Source organism: Pipistrellus hanaki, assembly GCF_964339955.1.
Source record: "Pipistrellus hanaki genome assembly, chromosome: 3".
Lineage (NCBI taxonomy): Eukaryota > Metazoa > Chordata > Mammalia > Chiroptera > Vespertilionidae > Pipistrellus > Pipistrellus hanaki.
In genome coordinates, this window is record NC_140505.1 from 180,972,639 (window position 1) to 180,992,075 (window position 19,437).

The 19,437-nt window shown below is 48.8% G+C and overlaps 1 protein-coding gene across 5 annotated transcripts in view; it reads right to left on the reverse strand.

Moving 5' to 3' along the window:
• Positions 1-19,437, reverse strand: part of LARGE1 (LARGE xylosyl- and glucuronyltransferase 1) — a 384,477-nt gene that overhangs the window by 53,515 nt on the left and 311,525 nt on the right. For all 5 annotated transcript variants that reach the window (XM_084880160.1, XM_084880162.1, XM_084880159.1 and 2 more), the window contains 2 exons: positions 19,138-19,242; positions 177-289 (listed from right to left, as the gene is read on the reverse strand). In XM_084880160.1, the coding sequence (XP_084736286.1) occupies positions 177-289; positions 19,138-19,242 (218 nt within the window). The remainder of the gene's footprint in view (positions 1-176; positions 290-19,137; positions 19,243-19,437) is intronic.

Sequence of the window (19,437 nt, forward strand, 5' to 3'; positions counted from 1 at the left end):
GGAAATACACCCATGGGCTAAGCTGTCCTCCTAGACGGGCCAGGTAAGGCAGATCTATCCAAGGATACACAGCCACACCGTCAGCAGAAAAAGAATTCGGACCCATCTACTGCCAAGTCTGTTAAACAGCACTGGGGACCTCAGGAAGGACCATACCTTCCAAGCAGGCCACTCACCTGGTCCGCTAAGGACGTGGACAGCATGCCCATCAGCTCCCTCTCGGCGGTCAGCCTCCACATCTGCTCCCATTTCATCTTCCGCAGCTTGTCCAGAAGCAGCAGGATCACCCCTGGGCAATAGCATAGGATGGAGGGTGAGCAACGCAGCAGTGAGACGGAGCCAGGCCCACCTGCCCACCAGTGTTGGAGCTGAAAAACCTGGGTTCGATCCCAGGCTCCGCCAGGTGCTCAGTGAGACCTGAAACCACCTCATCTAGTGGAGATCATGAATACAGGCCGCAGGCTGCTGTGAGCACTGAGACAGGCACAGGCCTAGCCCTTCCTGGAGGTGGGTGGGGGTGACAGTTGTACAACAATGTGAATGTACTGAATGCTGCTGAACTATATGCTCTTCAATATGGTGAAATGGCCTATTGATACTATGCGTAGCTCACCACAGTTATTTAGTCAAGAGCCCACCTCTTGACTGGAGACGTCATATACTTCCTATAAATATTAGGTTTTCTGCTATGTTTTTTCCCCCAAGCTACCTGGCTTCAGCTGATGGATGGTGTTTGGACAATACATGCCATTTATCTTTACAGACAAAGAGCAGCTCCCCTGTGACTTTATTCTGGATACGCTTTAGCAATTTGCTTTATGTTTAGTGACAGGCCCTCTGAGCTCGATTCAGCGTTCCTGATTTTGTTGGTTTTAAGCCTGCCACGATCCCCACATGTGCGAACTACGACGGTGAAGGGCCTGCTGGCACTGTGTCTTTAAGGCGAGCTCCCAAAGCCTTTGGTTCCATGAGACACTGATCATTGGAGGTGGCTTCCTCCTCCTCCCCACCTTCCCGAGCTTTATTGTTGCCGTTGTTTATTTTTGTGGCAAGTGGCCGGGGTAAATGGGTGATAGCGTAGGCAGGAAAATTGCCATTATACAACCTTCTGTATTTAAAAAAATATATATATATTTTATTGATTTTTTTACAGAGAGGAAGGGGAGGAATAGAAAGTTAGAAACATTGATGAGAGAGAATCATCAATCAGCTGCCTCTTGCACACCTCCTACTGGGGATGTGCCCTTGACCGGAATCGAACCTGGGACCTTTCAGTCCACAGGCTGACGCTCTAACCACTGAGCCAAACCGGTTTCGGCCTTCTGTATTTTTTAAATGTTAAAACAACTTAATGTATTACTCAGGCAAAAAAGGAATCAACTTTAAAAGTCTAAAAAGAAAACATATTTTGGCCTAGCTGAGTGGCTCAGAAGCATCTGCCTACCACCAGGTCAGCGAGAGCCTGCAGCGAGAAGGCAGCACAGCACTCGGAGACCAGAGAGTTTCCCAGGAGGCACTGCAGTTCATTTAGTGGATGGAATTGTAGCACCCTTGGACTCCCAGGTCAGTCCGTCCTCCTCAGGATGCCTAGCTCAGCAGAAGGGTCAGGGGAGAAAACGCCAGGCACCTGAGCAATGATCTTCATTGAGACCCCGTATATACATTTCTAAGATTGTTGGAAAGAAACTAATTCTCCATGTCACACAAAGATGTCAACACAGACTTTTTACTTATGCCAGGGGCACATATTTGGAGAAAAAGTATATCGAAATTTAAAAATAAATTACACACACACACACACACACACACACACACACACAGACAGATAGACATACACACACAGTCACAGAAAGAATGGGATATACGCAGAAATCTGAACTTATAAGTCAGAGGTGCAAGTTACACCTATTGTTTATCTCCTTTGTGCTTTGTTAGGCTTTTTTCTTAGGATACTATTTCACTTACTCACAAAATCGCTACAAGCTAGATCTTGCCATCCTTATTCGATAGGTGGGGAAACTGAGGGGCTGAGACAGGCACTTGAACAATTGACAGTATAAGACTGGTGTGTCTGCCTGACTCCAAACCAGTGCTTCTTCATCTACACCACACAGACCAGAGCCCCAGCAATGCCTCATTGGGGCCCTGGGACTAAGGCCAAAGACTTTTTCCGTTTTTGACTATTGGTTTCTACTGGTACATGTGTAACAGTAGAAAACTGTTATTCACCCCACACAACTCAGAAAACTTTCACCCCGACCCCTCGTGGTAAGCTCGTAAATGTTTAATCACCAGCCTTCCAGATAAAAAAACAAACCACAAACAAACCACAAACAAACAAACAAAAAACACAATTTGTAGCTTTTGCCCATTCCCATGGTGTAAATACTCCCATCATGGCTGATTTCAAGCTACCAACGTGATGTCTTTAAACACCAGTTGGGAAGAAATGTGCCCAATTGGTCCAACTGAGCTGGTGTGAGCTAGCTCTAGCACACCACTAAAATTATTCCCCATACACAAAAGCAATTTCAGTAAAATAGTAAGATTCGGCACAGGGTGCCATTTGATGGCTTCTTTTGGAGAGAAAAGGAATAAACATTTGCAGAGTTACAAACCAAGAGAATATAGCGATGGATTCAGGAAAACAGATTCCAGTCAAAGCTGTGAAAGAGAATTTCATGAAATCTCATGGCAGAAACGAATTCTAATGAGGTTGAATAGATGCTCCAATACAGAGAAGAAAATGTGGGGCAGGAGCTATACACCATGGCGAGAGATTCTCATGTACGTTGTACACCCATCCGTCTCCGCAGCCTGAGCTGAGAATCGATGCTTTTTAATGGCGTGAAGACTTGGCGAGTCCTCAGTGGCAGATGTGATTCCACCGAGTTTGCCAGGCTCATTGAGAAGGGGGGTGGGGGTGGGGGGGCGGTGTCTGGAACAGAAGGCTAAATACAGACATCCTGATCATCCTCCCCGTTAACAGCCTCTCCTTTTGGGCGGTTTTAATTCAATTTTTAAAAGCACAAGCTATTGTAAACCAATATCATAAATACCCCTGACCACGGTGTAATACCTGCTAATATATCGCCACATGGGCTGTTCATGATAGAGCACTGCAGACAAAACAAGAGCTCCTCCATCTCATTCGAGCACTCCCTTCCCCCGGGGTACCCGGCATCAGGAGAGGGTCGGGTTTCACTGCCAAGCGTGTTTTTATATTTTATTCCCTCTGCATATATTAATTAATGCCATATGGTGTTTTTAGAGTGTTTTATAGCGAATACTTTCTATTCACCCAAGGCTGTCTTCAAGATTTAACCATGTTAAGAGTTCAGCTACCTAGTTTATACATTGTACTCACTGTACTCATTGTATACATTTACCACATGTATGTATGCATCCTCCTACTGAAGGACTCTTGGCCATTTCCCATGTTTCTGCTGTTACACACCGTATTGCAATAAACATCCTAATCCCAATTCACCGCACACGTGTTTTTCTGGGAACACGTCTGAGAGCTTAGCTGGGGGACCGCCTCGAAAGCCATGCGAGGACTGCTGTGCCGACGGTGCTACTTGTTTTCCAACATCTGGAATGACTCCGCCTCTCCTCTCCCCTGCTTTCCAGATGTCCCCCGAGTCTCAGGGATTCTACCTTTAAGAAGGCTTTCTCAGCTCTTCGTTTACTCATGCATCCAACAGCCATTTCCTAAGCACCTATTCCGTGCACACTCACGGAAATCCACTGGTACTTGGGTTTCTGCCATACTTTTTCTCATCTCCTGGGTTTCACGCAAAATTATTCAGTTAGCACATATTTCCTGGGTGGATACCATTCAGTCTTTGCCCGGCCCTTTTGTGGAAGACAAGGGACCTGACCCCATGGGAATGACTGTGAACAAGGAGAACTCGCGCCATTTAGGAAGGAAACCCAGGGGAGGCACCCCTGCTGGCAGGGTTTATGGGATGCATTTCCTTGGGTGCCGATGCTTTGAAAGACCGCTTCCGTCCTGTATGTGGAAAGTGCCGGACACTTATAAACAGTAGGAAATGTGGCCAGGCCCAGAGTCCTGCTCAGGGTTCTGTCAATTGTCAGGGTAGGGTGTCACCACCAGAGTGATTGTGACGTCCCTCAGGATAATTGCATGTGGCCGCTAAGGAATATCACTCACAGGAAGAAAAAAAATAGTCAAGGGGGAAAAAAATCCACCACAAGGAAACGTATATGCATAAATGATGTCCTTAAGCAGCTGAGGCATCTGGTTAGCTGTAACATATAACCACACCGATACGGGTTTATACTAGAACCTGACTGTTTCACCAAAGGTTAAGAGGTTGCCCCCAGATTGTATGAGAATGCAACGCAACACTTCCAAGAGAAGCACAGCTCTATCTGCTGAACTCCCTCCTAGGCTGCCGAGCAGGCACCCTAATTACGATCGTCAAGGGCTTTGAAGCTATGAAGTGGCACATAAAAAGCTTATAAATAACAGTCACCGAAACTATACACTTCCTCATTAAGGTGCCTCGTTATCCCTCGCTCCGCTCTCACCGTTCCCGGTAGAATTAACACAAATGACATGCGTGCCTAAGATGTGGGAACACACTTTTTTATAAACATATTTTTTATTGATTTTTTTACAGAGAGGAAGAGAGAGGGATAGAGAGTTATAAACATCGATGAGAAAGAATCATCAATCAGCTGCCTCTTGCACATCCCCTACTGAGGATGTGCCCGCAACCAAGATACATGCCCTTGACCAGGATCGAACCGGTCTATCCACTGAGCCAAACCGGTTTCGGCGGGAGGAGCACGCTTTTTAAGCACACACTGCTTAAGATGACGAAAGTGGCTCCTTCTGAAATTGGACCCTTTCAAGCTGAAACAACACCGATTTGGCTTTGGAGCGCATGCCCTCGAGGCAGCCTCTGATGCCGCTCAGGCTTGCTGCCAGGGAGATGATGGTGCCAAAAAGCTTGACTGTGGCCTTTGCCTGGCATTTGCTCCAGCGAGATCCATCCATTTCCCTCCTGGCCCACGGGGGCCCGGGAGCGTGGAGGGCGTCGAGAGGCCAGCACTCTGCACGAGGGGAGGCAGCGCCCCTGAAATTTGACAGCAGCTCCCAGCAGAGCTGACTAGATTGCATGCAGCCAGGAGGGCTTCACCTACAGCTGCTGTGGTGGGAGCATGACAGACCAACACTAAATAAATAAATGAATAAATAAATTTAAAATCAGAGGCTTCTCCGGCGAACAGCTGGTCCAGGGGTAGCACGCTTCATCTGTGGATCAGGGGGCCACGTTTCTTCTTCCCCGAATGAATATGTAGGAGAGCGCGGGGACCAGGAGGCAGGGAAAGAAAGGGGGGGGAGGGGGTGTCTACACAGCCAGGAGAGAGAAATCATGTTTTATGGATGAGCCAAATATTGATTCTTACCAGGGCAACTTATAACAGGGAGAAAGGACCAGGAATGACGACAACGCTGAGGATACCTACCACTTACCAGGCAACTGCTCTGCACTAGCAATAAGGTGCTTTTCTCAGATGGCCTCAGAGTCTTACCCCAAACCTGCAATGCAGGTGGCATTATCCCCCTTTTACAGGTGAATAAACTGAGGCTCACGCATGGCTCGTGAGTGGCCAAAGCGGTCTCACTCTTTGACCTGAGCTCTTTCAACTATGCATGTTGCCTCCTGGTGTGTGTGGGCCCGGTGCACAAAAATTCATGCATGGGTGTGGGGCGGGTGTCCCTCAGCCCAGCCTGCACCCTCTCTAATATGGGACCTCTCGAGGGATGTTCGACTGCCCGTTTACAGGGAACTAGCCATGGGAGTATGGCGAGCCTGGGTGAGGGGCTGAGGACTGTTTTAGGCTGGCCACACCCCCTTCAGGGTGGGGGTCCCAGCTAGGGTGCCTGGCCAGCCTGGGTGAATGACTGATGGCTGTTTGCAGGCTGGCCACACATCCCCGGTGACCCAAACTCCCAGCCTCTCCTTTTTTTTAAAGTACCTCCTTGAGCTGAGGCCAGGGCTGGCTGGAAGCAGGTATCTGGGATTTATTTATCTTCTATAATTGAAACTTTGTAGCCTTGAGCAGAGGCCAGGGTCGGCCAGGGTGAGTGGGAAGCTTGGCTTCCTCCATCCCACTGGGGGCAACCCAAGCCTCCTGCTTTAGCTAGCTTTGTTGGATTAATTTGCATATTCACTCCTGATTGGCTGGTGAGTGTAGCGGAATGATGGCCAATTGTGTATTTCTCTGTTATTAATGTAGATGGCAAGATCTAGCTGAATCAGTAGCTTAGAGCCCAAGCAAGTCAGGTAGTTCCCAGAGGAACAGAAAGTAAAGGTTTTAAGGACTTCAGAAGACCACAGGCCATAACCAGATGACCTTGTAAAAACCTGGTGGTGAGAACAAGCATGTAAGGCCAGGAAGAGCAGGGTAGTCCTGTGTGAGATTGAAGCTGCACCCATAGGGTGGGGCCTGAACTGGTATAGGTGAGCCCTGGTGACCAGCAGGAGCCAAAAAAGACTTGTCAGCCACTGTTTCATAGTAACTTTGCCAACATTCCCTCCTGCAGGCAGAGCACCTCTTCTGTCTTCCCCTGAGCCTGGCAACTAATTTCTCCGCACGTGTCCTACTGCCTCATGCCAGCAAGAAGGACCCCGTAAAACTTTCAGCCAAGGGAGCATCTGAAGCTTCCATTATGAAAGCCTGTTTCAGGAGAGGTTCTGCTGCTTTTCCCTCCCTCTCCCTCTCTTTCTCTTCCTCCTTTCCTCCCTGTCTCTCTACCTCCCTCACTTCCTTCCCAAGCAGCTTGGCTAGAATGGGCTTGGTCCATTCAGACCACGTGCTTCCTCAGTTCAGAAGAAGAAACTGGGGTTTGATTCCATAAAAAACTAGCCACGTGGGCATGAGCTATGAGCCTCCTTTGAACCAGTTCAGGGCAGGTTTCCAATTAAACCTTTCACTCCTCACCTCGGCGTTCCCCACGCGTGTTCCAGGGCATGCTGCAGGGTACTGAGAGGCGTTGTGGGAAGCAGGGTTAATGAAGTTAACGGAGTTTAGGAGACGGTGGTTAAATAGAGTTACAGTGTTGGCTGTATCAGCGTGCACGAGCCCTCTGCCCCCCAGGAATCTGGTCAGAAATTGCCTCTCCCTTCGTTCTGGGTCCTCCCTGGCATGGTCTGCATTTCTTCTCAGTTCTCAAGGGCTGATCCATGAAAAGGAGGAACTGTTTATTAGTCCTTTAGTGTCTCCCGTGGCTTTGCCGGTCTGAACTGGAGCAACCTTAGGTGGGCACTGAGCGGGCTGCTGTCCAGGAGGCCCTGGGGGACAAGTGGCTCTCATCCCACATATGCTTAGGAGAATGACCTTATGATTGCGACTTCCTTCTGCTTTGAAGCTTACAGTTCCCTTCTCATGCTTGACCCCATGGAAGGCGAGTTTATTAAAAACCACTTAATTTAAAAATCCCTGCTGGTTTCATTTGGGAATCACTTTTGATCACATAAATGAAATGCTCTACTTTTTTTTGCCTTTAAATTTATTCCTCTTCCCAAAGCTCTTTAGCAGAGAGAGCGACCAGAAATCCTTCTATCTGAAGCCTTTCTAGACTATCCTGGGACTGTTGAAAGTGTGGATGGATGGAGTACAAAGGGATGCTCAAACCTTATAAAATGCTGGTCATCATTCACTCCCTCATTCATTCATTCATTCATTCATTCATCCATTCACTCACTAATTCATTCAATATCTATCGTGGGACTTCTCAGTGCCAGACACTAGACATATAGAGATGGAAAGCACAGTGGTTCTTGCTCCCTGGCATCTGGGAGTGCTCTGGGAAGGCAGGGCTGGTTCAAAAGGAGGGTGGGGTCAGATCTCATGCCGTGGGCAGGGGTCCTTTAAGAGAACAAAACTTGGCCCTTCCTCTTCTTTCAATGCACAGGATGCATTTGGCTAAGGCTGTGATAGGGCTAAGCACATACAGGGTTTGGCAAACTCTTTTTAACCAGGGCATGCAGAGGAACTCTATAGGCAGACTTTTCATTTAGGTGCCCTAAGTCACACCTGCACCCAGTATCCTGCTATTATCTCACCCTTTTACACCGCAGTCTCATCAGTTTCTCCATTTTACATAAATTGAATAACCTTGGGGCTCAACACCACGTCTGGGAAATCCAGTCACATGATTGCATGGAATGTAAATGTTTTCACTTGATGCTGTGTAATCCTAGAACATGACTATACCTGTGACATTGCTGATGGACAGCTGGTGGTTTTCAGCTTGAAAGCTGTTATCACCACACTGGATCACGTCTTTTGGTGTCATCCGTATGCCTCTCTGCTGGGCACACACCGAGGCGTGGATGTCTGGGTCACAGGGAGTTCACGTGTCCGGCTTAAGCACCTAGTGTAGAGGGTTCTTCCTACATACACCCCCACTGGTACTGTGTGAGTTCCAATTAGTTCACGCTCCCATGAGTAACCGGCATTGCCTTTACTTTTAAATATATTTTAAATATAGTTTAAAATATATTTTTATTGATTTTTTACAGAGAGGAAGGGAGAGAGATAGAGAGCTAGAAACGTCGATGAGAGAGAAACACGGACCAGCTGCCTCTTGCACACCCCCTACCAGGGATGTGCCCACAACCAAAGTACATGCCCCTGACTGGAATTGAACCTGGGACCTTTCAGTCCGCAGACCGACGCTCTACCACTGAGCCAAACCGGTTTCGGCTACTTTCTGCATTTTAGACCTACTGGTAGGTATGCAGTGGTGTCACATTGTGGATTATCATTTGCATTTTTAATGACAAATGGAGCTCAGCATCCCTGCAGATGTTAACCGCTCTCTTTTAGGAAGGGTCTGTCTGTCCACGACTTTTGCCCATTTTTCTTTGGTTTCTCTTGCCATTGGTGGGAATTTTTAAAAAAAATATATTTTATTGATTTTTTTACAGAGAGGAAGGGAAAGGGATAGAGAATTAGAAACATCATTGAGAGAGAAACACTGATCAGCTGCCTCCTGCACGCTCCCTACTGGGGATGTGCCCACAACCAAGGTACATGCCCCTGACAGGAATCGAACCCTGGAACCTCCAGTCCACAGGCCGATGCTCTATCCATTGAGCCAAACTGGTTTCAGCAGTGCAAGTTGTTTATGTGTTTGTGGGGCAGAAGCTCACTGTTAACGCTGCTGGACCTTCTGGGTGCAGGGTGCTCGATGCCCACGTGGCTAGTTTTTTATGGAATCCAAGAATAGTAAGCAGGAAGAAACCTCAGAGGTTAGTGAATTCATACCCCACCCCGAGGACACTGAGGCTCAGAAAGGCTAAGTGGGTGGCTCAAAAGAACATAACACAAAGAGAACAAAGCTCAGGATCTGAGATCCCCACCTTCCACTGGCTTTATCTTCCTCCTCCAACTCCCCACTTCTCTCTGGTCAATCTGTCGAAACTCACCCTGGCTTTTCTTCCTCCTTCTAGGCTCATTTAGCAAACGAGGGGGATCATTCCTGGTCAACTGTGCAGCCCTGAGAAGACTCTACAAACAGTTCCTCTTAACCAGAGATGCTTTGCAAGTCACGAGTTGAGGGACAGTGCCATTGGGGGTTGAAATGGGTACCCCAAAAAAGATCCGTTCGATTCCTGCTCCCGGTACCTGTGAATGGGACCTCATCTGGAAATATAGAGTTCTTGCAGATGTGATCACGTGAGGATGAGCTATACTACAGGGTGGAGGGGTCCTTATAAGAAGAGGAGAAGAGACAGAAACAGACACAGAGGGAGGAAGGTCTAGTGACACTGGAGGCGGATGCTGCAGGGATGCGACCACAGCGAGGGGCCACCAGGGGCCACCAGCAGCTGGGAGAGACCAGGAAGGATCAGGGCTCAGAGATGTCAGAGGGAACATCATCTGGCAACCCTGGACCATGGACTTCTAGCCTCCAAAACTGGGAAAGAATAAATTCCCGTCCGAGCCACCAAGGTGCGGTACCTCAGCATGGCAGCCCTCAGGAGCCGACAGCACCAAGCCCGCAGGTCCGCTTGCTTCCTCTCAAAGAAACACACAAGAGCACCCCAAACACCCCAGGCTGTTGTCTGGGGCCAAACTCCCCATTGCCATTTGACAGATTTGGACACATTATCAGATAATCATTCCACCCCAGGGGCATGGATTTTGCTCCTTTTAGACAGCAGGTGACAAGACAAACCTAAGACAGAAGCTAGGCTTGGGGGCTGGCTCTCCCCCCCAGCTCCCAGGAATCCCACCAGGAGATGAATGTCTCTCCGGGCCGGCTCGGAGACAAGACAGCCTCTGCCAGGCAGTCCATCAGAGAGAGGAGATCACAGACACGGAACAAGGACGTTCCGGCCACGCCCAGGCCACTGCAGTCAGAGCGCCAGTTATTAACGACTCTCCCGCTGTCTCTTCCAGTAAGAACAGGGCGTTTTCTGCCATTGTCCAGGGGAAAATTACAAAGAGCCCAAGGCTTTGGTCTTAAATCACCACTGAGCAAAAACGGAGCAGATCCCAGTGCGTGGAGAAGCCAGCCCTCTGTGCAAGCATCGAGGAGGCCCCCACCTGCCTGGGGGCCTGGAGCCCCGAGGGCTTCCCATCAGGTGCTGAGAAATAACTCCTCCCCACGGGAGTCAGGTCTGCCGACCAGCTCGCTGGCGTGGAGCGTGTCATGTTTCATGAATAACAAGCTTGCCTCCCCCTCCCAGTCTGGCTGGACGCTTCACTGTGCGAGAAATGATGTTTCATTTGCTCACCAAGAAGAAAGAGGGGGCTTGGCTGGCCGAGCAATTCGGGCCAGTTGGAGGTGCGCTGGAGCCTGACTGGGCGCTGAGCTAATGGACCGCAGAAAGGGCAAGGAGCTTTTTGCAATTTCCACTTAAACAGAGAGAGCCCACATGGAAGGGCACCTTTTGTTAACCCTCACCTGAGGATGTTTTCCATTAATTTTTTTTTTTTGTTATTTAAAAAAATATATATTTTATTGATTTTTTACAGAGAGGAAGGGAGAGAGATAGAGAGCTAGAAAAGTCGATGAGAGAGAAACATCAACCAGCTGCCTCTTGCACACCCCCCACCGGGCATGTGCCCGCAACCAATGTACATGCCCTTGACCGGAATTGAACCTGGGACCTTTCAGTCCGCAGACCAATGCTCTACCGCTGAGCCAAACCGGTTTCGGCCATTACTTTTTTAAAAGAGAGAGTGGAAAGTAGGGGGTGGGAGAAAGAAAGAGAGAAAATAGGCGGGGGAGAGAAACATCCACCTGAGAAAGACAACATTGATTGGTTGCCTCCTGCACACATTGCGACTGGAGCCTGGGATTGAAAACTCAAGATATGTAGGCTTGACCAGAATAGTGCCTGGGAACTTTTGGTACACAGGCCAACATTCTAACCACTGAGCCACACCAGTCAGGGCTCAGTACGCATCTTTGGAAACACATGCATTGCACCAACATCCTAGGAGGTATGCAGAGCTCAGCCATCTATGCTGCTTTACCCTGCATCCCCACCCCCCATTTACGGAGACTAATGCTTTGGGAGTGCCTCTGACATGCCCAGATCCACTGTGTGCCCTTCTCTGCCACCCTCTGCGCCTCAATCTCATCACCACCCCCTCCCGCCCCCCCCCCCCCCCCAAAAAAAAAAAAAATCTGGCAACCCTCAGTTTGTTCTCTGGATCTGTGAGTCTGTTTCTGTTTTGTTTGCTCACTTATTTGTTCTTTAGATTCCACATATACATGGAATTACATGGTATTTGTTTTGGGGTGTGGTGCCAGGTGGGTACCAGACTTATCAGCAGGATCACTTTGCAAATTATATAAAGGTCTAACCACCATTCTGTATGCCTGAAACTAACATAATAAAATAATATTGAACGTCCACCGTACTTGGGGAAAAAAAATAAATTGTAAGCTGCACTTAGAGATAAAAGCATGGAAAGTTCTTAGCATAGGGCCTAGCATAGAGTAAATGTCCAGTGAATGGGAGCTGGTGATGGTTACACAATACATGGATGGCACCAGGTTATCAGACGTGCACAGCTGTCTAGTCCTGTGTGTGTGTGTGGGGGGGGGAGGGGCTGAAAAAACTCCCCCAGGGCATGTTTCCGCAGCCTAGCTACCAGCCTCAAGCACTGAGGCCCCAAGAAGGGACTGGGACTAGGTTTACCCACTGGGCTCTGTCATTTACTGGCTCTGCTAACTGCTGACATCAATTAGCCTCTCTGCACCTCCAGGGGCTCCTCTATAAAGCGGGGATTACGTGAACTAATGCACAGGAACGCACCAGTCAAACCTAAGAGATGGGCACCGTGACCTTGAGAGACCTCCCGAAACCAGATGCCTCTTTGCATCATACAAGAGTCTTCAAAGAATCCGTGCACTGAATGAAGGCCAGGTTATGTTCTTTATGGCAGGAAGATTTAGGATCATCTTCCCGCTTCTTTCCCTTTCACTGCAAAGCGGAACCAGCCGCACGGGTATCTGGATGGGGGTCACACTCCTTAGCTCTTGCTATGCTAAGGCCAGGGTGGACACCATCACTGACCTTGAACGAGTCAGCAGAGTCGTTTTCAGGAAATGGCTTTCCCTTGTACCCAGGGACAGGCCATGCAATTCATTTAGTCCCAGGGCGGAGTGTGAGAGCCAGGGAGAGTGGCCCACAGCAAGCAAAGGGCTCTGCTTCCCCTGGCCCTGGCCCAGGCCGCATGTCTTCCAAGGCCTGGCTGGCCCTTTTAGGCAGAGATCATCTGCCCACATCAACAAAAGCTCAAGTGAGGTTTCTGAGTTAGGAGGTTCTTTAACCAAAGGACACAGACGGGGTGAGTGCTAGCAATAGAAATGATTTTCTCGCGGTTCTGGAGGCCGTCAATCTAAGATCCAGGGCTGGTGTGGTGGCTCTCATTGAGGGCCCCCTTCCTGGCTGGAAGACTACCCTCTCACCATGTGCTCATGCAATGCAAAGTGCGGAGGTCTGGAAAAAAAAAATCTCAGCATGTCGCCAATTTCACAGAAATGACCTGGAGGCCCGGCTGGGAAAGACCTGGGTTTACGAAGACTGCCGTGCACACCCGGGTGGCCGGCCGGGGAAGCTCCCACCACACAGGCTTTCCCAGCACACAGGCCGAGCTGTGGCGGCACTTGCTGGTGTACAAGGTACGTGAGACCAAAACACGAGCTGCCTCTGCAGTTGTTTATAGTCCGGGCTCACATCTAAAGCTGTTTCTCTTTGGCTGTTTCTTGACCGAGGAGCTGGCCAGACTCCCTGGGTTGGTCCCTGAGCACTCCTACAGGCGGCCTTCAGTATACCCCAACGGGGTAACAGGGGGAATTGGAGCATGGGAAGGGGTCCATGTTATCACATACCCAGAGCTCATATGGGGAAGAGGGAGAGGGAAAGGGAGAGGGGGAAGAGAGGGAGAGGGAGAGAAAGAGAGCACACACCATTTCTCTGGTATCTCTTCTTCAAAGGGCACTAATCCCATCGTGAGGTCCACACCCTCATGACCTCATCTAAACCTAATTACCCCCAATAGCTGTCCCTCCAAATATCATCACACTGTGGGGTAAGGCTTCAACATATGCACTTTGGAGGAACATAATTCAACCCATAGCAGGTTCCAAACTGATTCTTTGCACTTTACAGACTATTCCCAGTACAGAAAACAAACATACAACACACACACACACACACACACACATCCACACAACCCTGTTTAGTTTTGAAGTGGCTTACTTTTTAAAATATTAGTTCTCTTAAATAAATATTAAATTTTAATCAAAATGTAATTGATTAAATGAAATGAATATTTAATAAATAAATATTGCTTAAAAATTTTATCTACCTGACCCGTGACACATGTGGTATTTTCTGGCCTATGAAAAATTTTAATATCTATAGTATTTGTTAGATCAGTACCACTCCTTAGACTCCATTGAGTATAAATACTTGCATAAGCCAACAAATATGAATATAATTTATGTGTGGTGTGGTTTATCATAGGTAGGGGGAGAACCTAGGAACTGAAACATCGATTAATAGGAAATAAAAGAAATTATGGTACATTCAGCAAATAGAAAAACTATGCACAGTCCTTAAAAAGAAAGAAGAAAATACAACCTTATGTACCAATGTAGAGAGATACCTAACATTTTGTTTTGAAGTAAAAAGCACATGTGACAATGAAAAAGGAGATGCATATATAGTGAGAAACATATAATTACATATGTGGAAAGAGGAAAGTCAAGAATATACTGCAAACTGGAGAAAGTGATGGGAGAGGCGATCTCATATATTGTTATATTTCAATGGTATGCTGGTGAATGTTTAGAAATTGGATTTCTGAAAAGAAAGAAAGAAAAGCCCTGATTTATAGTGTCTGCCAATTTCCATGGTGTAAATACTCCTATCATGGCAGATTTTAAGCTACTAATGCAATGTCACTGAACGGAGCTGGGAGAGATGTGCAGTAGCTCATCATTCCACAGAATTCCCACCATACAGATACAGCAGATGTAATAACCTTAAAAGTACTGATAATAGTAATATGACTAGGAAGTAATGAGTGTTAATAATTATCACTCATTACTTCTGCAAAGTTGTTAATAATTTATTAACTTTGTTTTTAAAATCATTTATTGGTAAGTTTATATAATTTGACTTTTAATAGTTGCCGTGCTTCATAATCAGATCTCACATTTCCTGAGAATTTAAAAATAGACTCTCATAAACCACGGCTCCTGAACATCACTGCATTTTTAGACTATTTATCCTTTTACAAAAAAATATGGATATGGATTGTTGTAAAAATATATTAATGTAGTCTGTCCCGAATATCAGCATGGTCGTCTCTGACCACCTCACTAGGTCTCCTACAGGTGCCAAGCCTGAGCAATTATACGCTGAAGTCAATATTATTTTACTAGGAGCCTAGTGCATGTAGATTTGTGAATGGGGGGTGGGTCCCTCAGCCTGACCTGCACCCTCTCCAATCTGGAGTCTTCAGGGGAGCCCTCTCCAGTCCAGGAATTTCTGTTTGTCTTTGCAATCATATGAGTGAACTGTCTGAGACCCCAACCCAGTTTGGTTTGTTACTCACAGAATAATAGAGGCTTTTTTTTTTCTTTGCTTCATTGGTGGAGATTTCCTGGAAGTTTTAGGATATCTACCCTTTAATTTTTCCTAGACACTCTGATTTTACTTGTCTCTCACCTTTGCTTTCCTTCCATCGCCCACTGCAACAATAACTTGCTCCAGGCTCACTTTGCTCTGGTGTCTAGGAGATCCATCTGCCACCGGAACTACTATTCCCAGAATTCCTCGTGCTGCTCTCGAACTTGGTTTTTCCCTTCCTACTCTGTCTCCATTCCAAGGCCTCCCACTCTGCCAAGTCCTCCAAGCCACCAGCTATCCCTCTCTGCTCTCCATCTGGGGGCTTGGGGAGCCAAATTCCCCAAGTTGTTTCACTCTCCAATGGCTCTCCTGCTCTGCTCTCTGCCTGCTGCCTGTGTATGCAAATTAACTTGCCATCTTTGTCAGGTTAATTTGCAAACTCATCCTGATTGGCTGGTGAGTGTAGTGGAGGTATGGTTAATTTACATGTTTCTCTTTTATTATATAGGATAGTAAACTAGAGTCCAAGTACATGAAATTCATGCACAGGGTATGGGTCCCCTCAGTCTAGCCTGCACCCTCTCCAATCCGGGATATCCCTCTCACAATCTGGGACTACTGGCTCCTAACTGCTCACCTGCCTGCCTGCCTGCCTGCCTGACCAACCCTAACTGTCCCCCCCCCCCCCAAGTCTGAAAACCCCTAACTCCCCCCCCTCCCCCCCGCCTGGTTGTCTCTAACTGTCTCTGTGCTCTGGCCTGATCACCACAGGTAGCCTGATGTTCAGTCATTTGGTCATCCCTCACTAAATGCCTCCCAGCCTGGTTGGCCCCATGCAGCCTGCTATTCAGTCATTTGTTCATCCCTCACTAACCCCTCTGCCAGCCTGGTCACCCCCACAGCCTGCTGTTCAGTTGTTTGGTTGTCCCCCACTAACCCCCTCCTGGCCTTGTCACCCATGCAGTCTGATGTTTGGTCGCTACTGTTACTATGATGGCGTCTGAGACAATTTGCACATTCTTCTATTATTAGTATAGAGGCCTGGTGTACAACATTTGTGCATGGGTAGGGCCTTAGGCCTGGTCAGCCATCAGGGCTGATCAGAGCCTTTCAGCTGCCAGCCAGGGCCTTCCTTTGTTCGGTGCCGCCCCCTGGGGGTCAGCATACATTGTAGTGAGTGATTGACCATCTGGTCTCCCAGTTGAACTCCTGAGGGGACACTCTGCATATTAGCCTTTTATATATATAGATTAATTTCCTTTAATTTCTTCTTTATATTATAGTCAGGCCACTAGATTGATTTCTTTGAAAATTATATATGTAGATAGTGTAATAATACAGGTCATCTATGTATTTTATCCCAGGATTGTAAAAGAGGCGTTCAAAACATGTTACAAAAACGGGACATGGCCACTGGATAAACAAGGCATTTTCGTTATTTTTGTGCATGACCCTGAGCAGAGAACTAAAATGGGGTCAAATAAAATGATGCAAAGATTGGCCTGAATCAGATAAAACTCACCAGAGATAAATAGAAAGCCTGTGCTTCAGGCGCAATAAATCTCCTACCGACGTCTAGAATGGGGACCCTTTGGCCGAATCGTCATTCATGGGGCTTTTCAGTTGAACTCAAGTCCAATTGGAACTTGATGTGCAAACGGCAATAAAAGTCTACACGTTCGCACGCATCGGAGCCATGGAGGGGAGTGTTTAACAGAACAGCTGCCTGGCCTCATCGCTAGAGGTTCAGATCCACGCTCTCTGGGTGAGGGCCTGAACGCTGATGTTATAAACAGGCGCTCTGATTCAGAAAAGTGGCACCACTGTCTAGAAGGAGGCTCAGACCCCTGACCATTTGACAATGTCCAAGTCAGAGGCTCACCCTCAAAAGAAGACACTGGAATTTGGCAACTTGCCCACCGTGGTGCCTAAAAGGTCCGGCGTGGTGCACCGAGCAGAGACCCTGGGAGGGCTGGCTGAAGGCAAGACAGAGCAGACTCCTGGACCTTCTGCTCTGAAAACTTCCTGGATGCTTCTCCCAGGGCAGGTTCCTTGCCAAGCCCCGGTGAGACCCCTCAAGGGCAGAGTGGAGGATTCTGCATCTTCAAAAAGGATTCTTGACCCGGAAACCACGCAAGTTCATGCTGGGAAGTTTTAGCTCATCATTAACACCACCGGCCCCTTACTTATCCCCACTGTCTGAGCTTTCGCTTGCAGCTTATGAGATAGAGATAAGAATAGCACCTGCCTCCTGGGGTGAGTGTGCGGATCAAATGAGATTAACACCTAGGAAGCACCTGGCACCGTGCCTGGCCGGGGCCCAGCTGGTGTGCAGGGCACTGCCCTCACCATTAACAAAGGCTGCAGTCCTCCCACACTGGCTACAGGGAGCCGCTACTCTGAGCCCCGTGGGTCCCCTCCCACCTCTACTCCTCTCAGGGACTCCCCAGAATTCCTCACCCCCCTGCAACTCCAGGGCTAACCCGGCACAGCATGGGGATCTCCAGAAGGTAGAGGAAGGGCAGGTGGTGAAAATTCAGGCTATCACTAACGCCTGGGAGGTGTTAGGGGAAAATGAGACAGGAGGCGTGCGTGGTTATTGTGGCAAATGCCAGCAAAGGCACGCCCCCCACATGGAAGGATGGCCTTCTAACAGGGCTCCCTAACTGCCACCTCTGCTGATCAGGACATCGGCTCTGGACCTTTCTTTCCTCGCCCTAGTCCCGCGTTGACCGCGACTCTGACCCCATCTCTGACCTCTCACCTCTGGAAGCTTGATTCTCCTCCTTTTTCCTTTGGCCTCTGGGATCCTGTGTTTGACCTCTCCAGAGTTGGACCCTGGGCTCTCAGAGTGACCTCTTTGATCCTCCCCACTAGAGCCTCCAGGACAGTTTCACCCATCACCTCCAGGTGGCGCCATCCCCCGATGACACTGGTCCCAACCCAGGACAGCTGGTCTCAGAGGTCAGGCCCCAGCTGGCCTGCCCCACCCGACTGGTCCCTGGGCTCCAAGTTCTAGTCCTGGCACAGGTCCTGGGTCTGCCTCCTCTGAGAACAGGGACCCAAAGCAGCGGCAAAGAGGACAGAGGCAGAAGGATCCAGAGTGTTTCAAAGACAGACACTGGCAGGACCTGAGCCAAGGGAGGGGCTGCTCTGGCTTCCTGGATTACATGCTCCATGAGGTCCCAGGCTGTGTCTGGCTCCCACAGCGCTGGGCCTAGTGCACAGGAAACACTCAACAGACAGCAAGTGGACAAAGAATGAATGAGAGCATGAACGATACTATTAACAGATGAAAGAGAAGAGGAGATGCAAGTTGGGGACTAGCAACAGGGGAGATGAATGGGCTTGATTTCAGACACATGGTGTTAACGGCTTGGCATTCCTAGGCACCCATTACCTAATATTCCTGCCTTTCCTCCTCCGGGCCTGTGGTCAGGGCACACCCTGTGAAGGTGGGCATGGTCGCATGACATGCTGTAGCCAACGACATATCAGCAGAAAGCGCGTCACATATGACCAGATATTGGCTTTCAGAGCCAATGGGTCACCTGCTACTTTGCTCCCTGTGCCAGCTAGTCCCCATCCAGGTGAACCCCGAATGCTGACGATGGCACCGGTCCCACCCACCTAACATGGACATGGCTGTGAGCGAGGAAAACAGGGTTCTGTTATGTGAAGAAACTGAGACGCTGGGCTGGTCACTGCAGAGTGCTCTCTGGTCTATAGCAACGGAGTCAAGGCACCCACAGGGCATCCTCATAAAGGTCCAGCATCTGCCCTGAAGATAGGGCTTTGTGGTGAGGCTCCCACGGACACCATGGTCCCACAGCTACTTGGCCTCTAGGGGCAGCACCGAGAAAGGGCTGGAAGGCTCCCAGGCCACCAGGTGGCTTCACCTGTGCTGTGGCTCACCTCTTCTCCCCCGAGGGAGCAGGAGTCCTCACCTCGCCCTTTGTAACCCTGCCCCTCCCCGCCCCTCATGACCTACCTGTATTGTAGCCTCTTCCAAGGGCCGGCCAAGGGCGGTGATTCTTCCACAGGTTCCCCAGGTACCAGTCGCTCTGGTTCTCCACCAAGCCCAGGACCTGCTGGCCTGTGAGGGACAGAGAACGCAAAGGTCTTCAAAGAGGCCGAGCCGTGGGTCAGCGACTGCTGAACAGGAAGCAGAGTGACGGCAAATCGTGGCGGGAGCTTTCATTACTCGGAGTTTTTATCAGCTGCCAGGCTCTGACCTAAGTGGTTGACTTGTGTTAACCTATTGAATTCTCACATGCAGGCAGCCCATCTG